Genomic DNA, 8,685 nt, shown 5'->3' on the forward strand with positions numbered 1-8,685 from the left:
GCAACATGAGGGATGCAGTGGGATTTACTGACTACTTTACATAGGTTTAACCCCAACAGTCTGCAGAGTTGCAGCCATCACCCAACTATTCTATCTCAAGATCTGTTGCCATGCCATGTGGAGAGTCCCCGCATGGCTTCCAACCCACTCTTTATGCAACTGAACGCAAACAGTCCCTCTGCATTCAGGCCTTTTCATTGCCTTTAGCTGGGCTCAAGGATAATCAGGAAGCATAACTAAATGTGTTATTTCTGTGTATTAATTGAGTTCCTGCTTGTAAAATCCAGCTTTTTTCCAGCTACTTTATTAACCAATTACAGTTACATTTAGAAGTTCAGCCTTAATTTAATCTCCTTGTCTGTATTAAATAAACATTACTTCCTGTTTCTATCACGCCTTCAGTCTGGAGCAGGTGATGATTCTCCACAGGGGCTCAGAGCCTACAATAATTCTTTGTTTTTTTCCAACTGGAACAAGTATCTGCTTTAATTTGAAATAATTCACACACAGCTTAAGGCAGTTCTTCTAATGTACAAGATCTGAACATTGTCTGGTTTTTGGCTGATACTAATTATTTTTTCTACTATTCTGGCATATTGCTCAGGATAATAAGGTGTTTACCTTGAATTCCCCATTGGCTATGCTAAGAAAGGAGTAGGCACAGAGACAGAGACACAGCAGGGGCCAAAGAAACCTGTCCATTCAACTACTTGTCATCAGTGTCTTTCATTAGCATATTGAAATTACTATGCCCTGGTCTACACTAGGACTTTAGGTCGAATTTAGCAACGTTAAATCGATTTAAACCTGCACCCGTCCACACAGTGAAGCCCTTTATTTCGACTTAAAGGGCTCTTAAAATCGATTTCCTTACTCCACCCCTGACAAGTGGATTAGCGCTTAAATCGACGTTCCCAGCTCGAATTTGGGGTACTGTGGACACAATTCGATGGTATTGGCCTCCGGGAGCTATCCCAGAGTGCTCCATTCTGACCGCTCTGGACAGCACTCTCAACTCAGATGCACTGGCCAGGTAGACAGGAAAAGAACCGCAAACTTTTGAATCTCATTTACTGTTTGGCCAGCGTGGAAAGCTGCAGGTGACCATGCAGAGCTCATCAGCACAGGTGACCATGATGGAGTCCCAGAATCGCAAAAGAGCTCCAGCATGGACCGAACGGGAGGTACGGGATCTGATCGCTGTTTGGGGAGAGGAATCCGTGCTATCAGAACTCCGTTCCAGTTTTTGAAATGCCAAAACCTTTGTGAAAATCTCCCAGGGCATGAAGGACAGAGGCCATAACAGGGACCTGAAGCAGTGCCGCGTGAAACTGAAGGAGCTGAGGCAAGCCTACCAGAAAACCAGAGAGGCGAACAGCCGCTCTGGGTCAGAGCCCCAAACATGCCGCTTCTATGATGAGCTGCATGCCATTTTAGGGGGTTCAGCCACCACTACCCCAGCCGTGTTGTTTGACTCCTTCAATGGAGATGGAGGCAATACGGAAGCAGGTTTTGGGGACGAAGAAGATGAGGAGGAGGAGGAGGTTGTAGATAGCTCACAGCAAGCAAGCGGAGAAACCGGTTTTCCCGACAGCCAGGAACTGTTTCTCACCCTAGACCTGGAGCCAGTACCCCCCGAACCCACCCAAGGCTGCCTCCTGGACCCAGCAGGCGGAGAAGGGACCTCTGGTGAGTGTACCTTTTAAAATGCTATACATGGTTTAAAAGCAAGCATGTGAAAGGATTACTTTGCCCTGGCATTTGCGGTTCTCCTAGATGTAGTCCTAAAGCCTTTGCAAAAGGTTTCTGGGGAGGGCAGCCTTATTTCGTCCTTCATGGTAGGACACTTTACCACTCCAGGCCAGTAACACGTACTCGGGAATCACTGTAGAACAAAGCATTGCAGTGTATGTTTGCTGGCATTCAACCAAAATCCGTTCTTTATCTCTCTGTGTTATCCTCAGGAGAGTGAGATATAATTCATGGTCACCTGGTTGAAATAGAGCGCTTTTCTTCAGGGACACTCAGAGGTGCCCATTCCTGCTGGGCTGTTTGCCTGTGGCTGAACAGAAATGTTCCCCGCTGTTAGCCACAGGGAGGGGGGAAGGTTGAGGGGGTAGTCACGCGGTGGGAGGAGGCAAAATGCGACCTTGTAACGAAAGCACATGTGCTATGTATGTAATGTTAACAGCAAGGTTTACCCTGAAAGAGTGTAGCGACTGTTTTATAAAATGTGTCTTTTTAAATACCGCTGTCCCTTTTTTTTTCTCCACCAGCTGCATGTGTTTCAATGATCACAGGATCTTCTCCTTCCCAGAGGCTAGTGAAGCTTAGAAAGAAAAAAAAACGCACTCGCGATGAAATGTTCTCCGAGCTCATGCTGTCCTCCCACACTGACAGAGCACAGACGAATGCGTGGAGGCAAATAATGTCAGAGTGCAGGAAAGCACAAAATGACCGGGAGGAGAGGTGGAGGGCTGAAGAGAGTAAGTGGCGGGCTGAAGAGAGTAAATGGCGGGCTGAAGACAGGGCTGAAGCTCAAATGTGGTGGCAGCGTGATGAGAGGAGGCAGGATTCAATGCTGAGGCTGCTGCAGGACCAAACCAGAATGCTCCAGTGTATGGTTGAGCTGCAGCAAAGGCAGCTGGAGCACAGACTGCCACTGCTGCCCCTCTGTAACCAACCGCCCTCCTCCCCAAGTTCCATAGCCTCCACACCCAGACGCCCAAGAACGCGGTGGGGGGGCCTCCGGCCAACCAGCCACTCCACCACAGAGGATTGCCCAAAAAAAAGAAGGCTGTCATTCAATAAATTTTAAAGTTGTAAACTTTTAAAGTGCTGTGCTTAAAGTGCTGTGTGGCATTTTCCTTCCCTCCTCCACCACCCCTCCTGGGATACCTTGGTAGTCATCTCCCTATTTGTGTGATGAATGAATAACGAATGCATGACTGTGAAGCAGCAATGACTTTATTGCCTCTGCAAGCGGTGATTAAAGGGAGGAGGGGAGGGTGGTTAGCTTACAGGGAAGTAGAGTGAACCAAGGGGCGGGGGGTTTCATCAAGGAGAAACAAACAGAACTTTCACAGCGTAGCCTGGCCAGTCATGAAACTGGTTTTCAAAGCTTCTCTGATGCGTACCGCGCCCTCCTGTTCTCTTCTAACCGCCCTGGTGTCTGGCTGCGTGTAACCAGCAGCTAGGCGATTTGCCTCAGCCTCCCACCCCGCCATAAACATCTCCCCCTTACTCTCACAGATATTGTGGAGCACACAGCAAGCAGTAATAACAGTGGGAATATTGGTTTCGCTGAGGTCTAAGCGAGTCAGTAAACTGCGCCAGCGCGCCTTTAAACGTCCAAATGCACATTCTACCACCATTCTGCACTTGCTCAGCCTGTAGTTGAACAGCTCCTGACTACTGTCCAGGCTGCCTGTGTACGGCTTCATGAGCCATGGCATTAAGGGGTAGGCTGGGTCCCCAAGGATACATATAGGCATTTCAACATCCCCAACAGTTATTTTCTGGTCTGGGAATAAAGTCCCTTCCTGCAGCTTTTGAAACAGACCAGAGTTCCTGAAGATGCGAGCGTCATGCACCTTTCCCGGCCATCCCACGTTGATGTTGGTGAAACGTCCCTTGTGATCCACCAGAGCTTGCAGCACTATCGAAAAGTACCCCTTGCGGTTTATGTACTCGGCGGCTTGGTGCTCCGGTGCCAAGATAGGGATATGGGTTCCGTCTATGGCCCAACCACAGTTAGGGAATCCCATTGCAGCAAAGCCATCCACTATGACCTGCACATTTCCCAGGGTCACTACCCTTGATATCAGCAGATCTTTGATTGCGTGAGCTACTTGCATAACAGCAGCCCCCACAGTAGATTTGCCCACTCCAAATTGATTCCCAACTGACCGGTAGCTGTCTGGCGTTGCAAGCTTCCACAGGGCTATCGCCACTCGCTTCTCAACTGTGAGGGCTGCTCTCATCCTGGTATTCATGCGCTTCAGGGCAGGGGAAAGCAAGTCACAAAGTTCCATGAAAGTGCCCTTACGCATGCGAAAGTTTCGCAGCCACTGGGAATCGTCCCAGACCTGCAACACTATGCGGTCCCACCAGTCTGTGCTTGTTTCCCGAGCCCAGAATCGGCGTTCCACAGCATGAACCTGCCCCATTAGCACCATGATGCATGCATTGTCAGGGCCCATGCTTTCAGAGAAATCTGTGTCCATGTCCTGATCACTCACGGGACCGCGCTGACGTCGCCTCCTCGCTCGGTATCGCGTTGCCATGTTCTGGTGCTGCATATACTGCTGGATAATGCGTGTGGTGGTTGATGTGCTCCTAATTGCCAAAATGAGCTCAGCGGCCTCCATGCTTGCCTTGGTATGGCATCCGCACAGAAAAAAGGCGCGGAACGATTGTCTGCCGTTGCTCTGACGGAGGGAGGGGCGACTGACGACACGGCTTACAGGGTTGGCTTCAAGGAGCTAAAATCAACAAAGGGTGTGCCTGTACATCAAGGAGTATTTCAGGCAGGACTGCACGGAGGGTTCCAATAAGAAATGGTGCACCAAAGTTATCGTTGTTATTGGAACAAGGAGGTTAGCCTGGCCTCTGATTGATACATGGCTAGATTTACCTCACTGCGCCTTCTCTGTGAGTGACTGCAGTGTGATCTAGACAGGGGAGGAGGAAAATGAGTACAAAACAAATCTGGTCTATTTCTTGTTCTGACCCACTCCATCTATCTTTTACATCTTTGGCTGGCAGCAGACGGTGCAGAAGGACTGCATGCCATCCACATCTCATGGCTGCTTGGCAGAAGATGGTACAGTACGACTGCTAGCCATCTTCATCTCTTGCCTGCCTGGCATAAGATGGTACAATACGACTGCTAGCAATCCTCATCTCTTGCCTGCCTGGCAGAAGATGGTACAGTACGACTGCTAGCAGTCCGTATCGCCTGCCCACTCACCATAAGACGGTTCAATAGGACTGACTGCAGGACTAAAGAGAATGACCTGCTCAAGTCACTCCAAATTTAGTCCCTGCGCCCATGTCTGCCCAGGCGCTCCTGATCGACCTCACAGAGGCGACCAGGAGCACCTCAGACATGACGATGACGGCTACCAGTCGTACTGTACCGTCTGCTGCCACAAGGCAAGGGGTTGCTGCTACTGTGTAGCAATGCCGTACCGCGTCTGCCAGCATCCAGGAGACATAGGGTGACGGTTACCTGAGCGGGCTCCATGCTTGCCGTGGTATGGCGTCTGCACAGGTAACTCAGGAAAAAAGGCGCGAAATGATTGTCTGCCCTTGCTTTCACGGGGGGAGGGAGGGTGGGAACGGGGGCCTGACGATATGTACCCAGAACCACCCGCGACAATGTTTTAGCCCCATCAGGCATTGGGATATCAACCCAGAATTCCAATGGGCAGCGGAGACTGCGGGAACTGTGGGATAGCTACCCACAGTGCAACGCTCCGGAAGTCGACGCTTGCCTCGGTACTGTGGAAGCGCTCCGCCGAGTTAATGCACTTAATGCACTTAGAGCATTTTCTGTGGGGACACACACACTCGAATATATAAAACCAATTTCAAAAAAACCGACTTCTATAAATTCGACCTAATTTCGTAGTGTAGACATACCCTATGACTCAAGCAGAGATGGGCCTAAGCTATAGAATTTGGATCTGGGTTTTAAAACTCAAAAATTTGTGGTCATTCGGAACCAAAATTTTGGTTCAGCCCATTCATAGAAGCCAAATGTGGAACCCAGAGCAGAGCCTTGTTCGAAACTCCCTACGTACCCAAGTTTAAGTGGTATCCAGATTTGGGATTCTGGTTTTGGGAACATCTTACTTTGTTTATGAAAAGAAACAGTATTTTGCATGCATATGAATTACTCCATAGGGTGATCATATTTCCCAAAGGGAAAACAGGACACTGTGTGGGAAGTCCCAAGCTCTACCCCCAGGGCTGATCCAACCTCCTCACCTGAGCCCCCCCAAGGACTTGGCCCAAGCCAGTTGCCGCTCATTCCCCCTACATCGCGGGGCTGGCCCGAGCTCCCCTTTCCCCTGTGGGGCTGACGCTGACATCACTGCTCACTTGAGCCCTGCCTACCCCTCCACCCAAGCCCTGCCTACCCCTGCACGTTCCTCCAACCCCACTTTTTTGACAAAAGTGGGCATTTGTCCTGTTTGCTCTTGCCAACTGATCAAGTTGACTGCAATAACTATATCTTTATTCAAACAGATTATTACATCTATAAAAACATTCATTTTCAAATAAATTTTTTCAGTTGCCCCCAGTATTTCAGAATTAAGCATGAAAAATAACAATACAAATTTAAAAAGTACAGCAACTCCTTTGTTCTTTTGTTCTTTGTTCTTGGTTTCTGTTCAATGCCTGGCTTTCTCTTTGTTCTTTTGTGCTCTGTTTTGCTAAGCACACCTATGTATCCAATTTCCCTCTATCTTTTCATATGGCTACATCAATTTCTAATACAATTGAAAAGTTAGAACTATTGACATCAGGATTAAGAGTGGCAAAACTGTAATTATAAATAGGGCCCTACCAAATTCATGGCCATGAAAAATGCATCAAGGACCATGAAATCTGGTCTCGGACCATGAAATCTGGTCTTTTGTGTGCTTTTACCCAATACTATGCAAATTTCAAAGAGGAGACCAGTGTTTTTCAAATTGGGGGTCCTCACCCAAAAGCGCATTGCAGAGAGGTTGCAAGGTTATTTTCGGGGGGGGACTCAGTATTGCCACCATTACTTCTGCACTGCCTTCAGTGGAGGCAGGAGAGTGATGGCTGGTAGCCGGAGAGCAGCAGCTGGTGGCCGGGCATCCAGCTCTGAAGGTGGTGCCCTGCCAGCAGTAGTGCAGAAGTAAGGGTGGCAATACCATACCATGCCACCCTTACTTCTGTGCTGCTGCCTTCAGAACTGGGCGGCAGAGTGTGGTGGCTGCTGATTGAGGGCCCAGCTCTGCAGGCAGCAGTGCAGAATTAAGGGAGGCGAACCATACCATGCCATCCTTATTTCTGTGCTGTTGCTGGCAGCAACTCTGCCTTCAGAGCTGGGCAGCCGCCGCGCTCCAGGTGCCCAGCTCTGAAGGCAGTGCCTGCACCAGCAGCAGCTCAGAAGTAAGGGTAGCGGTACTGCAACCCCCCTGCAATAACCTTGTGACACCCACGCATAACTGCTTTTTGGATCAGGACCCCTACAATTACAACACTGTGAAATTTCAGATTTAAATAGCTGAAATCATGAAATTTATTATTTTTCAAATCCTATGACCATGAAATTGACAAAAATGGACCATGAATTTGGTAGGGCCCTAATTATAAAAGCTATGGAAGTATTTCCTTGTGCAAACAACTTTATGAAGATGTCATAAATATAAAGGGAAGGGTAAACCCCTTTAAAATCCCTCCTGGCCAGAGAAAAAAATCCTCTCACCTGTAAAGGGTTAAGAAGCTAAAGGTAACCTCACTGGCACCTGACCAAAATGACCAATGAGGAGACAAGATACTTTCAAAAGCTGGGAGGAGGGAGAGAAACAAAGGGTCTGTGTCTGTCTGTATGCTGCTTTTGCTGGGGATAGAACAGGAATGGAGTCTTAGAACTTTTAGTAAGTAATCTAGCTAGGTAAGTGTTAGATTATGATTTCTTTAAATGGCTGAGAAAAGAACTGTGCTGAATAGAATGACTATTCCTCTCTGTGTGTCTTTTTTGTAACTTAAGGTTTTGCCTAGAGGGATTCTCTATGTTTTGAATCTAATTACCCTGTAAGGTATCCACGATCCTGATTTTACAGAGATGATTCCTTTACTTCTATTAAAAGTCTTCTTGTAAGAAAACTGAATGCTTTTTCATTGTTCTCAGATCCAAGGGTTTGGGTCTGTGGTCATCTATGCAAATTGGTGAGGATTTTTACCAAACCTTCTCCAGGAAGTGGGGTGCAAGGGTTGGGAGGATTTTGGGGGGAAAGACGTGTCCAAACTATGTTCCCCAGTAAACCCAGTTAGAGTTTGGTGGTGGCAGTGGAGATCCAGGGACAAAGGATAAAATTAATTTGTACCTTGGGGAAGTTTTAACCTATGCTGGTGAAAGTAAGCTTAGGAGGTTTTCATGCAGGTCCCCACATCTGTACCCTAGAGTTCAGAGTCGGGGAGGAACCTTGACAGAAGACAATAATAATATTTAGGGCTCTCAACTGATTAAAAAAATCATTGTGATTAATCGCACAATTAATTGCACTGTTAAACCATAATAGAATATCATTTATTTAAATATTTTTGGATGTTTTCTACATTTTCAAATATATTGATTTCAGTTATAACACAGAATACAAAGTGTACGGTGCTCACTTTATATTTATTTTTATTACAAATATTAGTGCTGTAAAAACAAAAGAAATAGTATTTTTCAATTCATCTCATACAAGTACTGTAATGCAATCTCTTTATCATGAAATTTGAACTTACAAAAGTAAACTCCAAACCTACAAAAGTAGTTGAACTATGAAAGTGCCATGTGAACGCCTGTTGTCATTTTCAGGTGACATTGTAAATAAGAATCCATCAGCATTATCTCCCGTAAATGTAAACAAACTTGTTTGTCGTAGCAATTGGATGAATAAGAAGTAGGACTGAGTGGACTTGTAGGCTCTA

At 47.0% G+C, this 8,685-nt stretch overlaps 1 protein-coding gene across 1 annotated transcript; it reads left to right on the plus strand.

The window, feature by feature from the left end:
* Nucleotides 1-1,095: 1,095 nt before the first annotated feature.
* LOC140912021 (uncharacterized) lies at nt 1,096-3,046 on the plus strand. Its single transcript, XM_073346168.1, has 2 exons — nt 1,096-1,689; nt 2,277-3,046. Exons 1-2 carry the CDS (start codon nt 1,284-1,286, stop codon nt 2,816-2,818), a joined length of 948 nt encoding a protein of 315 aa, XP_073202269.1. The 5' UTR covers nt 1,096-1,283; the 3' UTR covers nt 2,819-3,046.
* The last annotated feature ends 5,639 nt before the right edge of the window (nt 3,047-8,685 follow it).

Source organism: Lepidochelys kempii, chromosome 5 (assembly GCF_965140265.1).
Source record: "Lepidochelys kempii isolate rLepKem1 chromosome 5, rLepKem1.hap2, whole genome shotgun sequence".
Taxonomy (NCBI): domain Eukaryota; kingdom Metazoa; phylum Chordata; order Testudines; family Cheloniidae; genus Lepidochelys; species Lepidochelys kempii.

What these genes read in the sequence shown, in the direction of transcription:
- LOC140912021 (XM_073346168.1), top strand. Translation starts at nt 1,284, where the DNA reads ATGAAGGACAGAGGCCATAACAGGGACCTGAAGCAGTGCCGCGTGAAA. An exon ending in AGGCGGAGAAGGGACCTCTG is followed by an intron (nt 1,690 to 2,276) that starts GTGAGTGTACCT and finishes TTTCTCCACCAG; the next exon opens with CTGCATGTGTTTCAATGATC.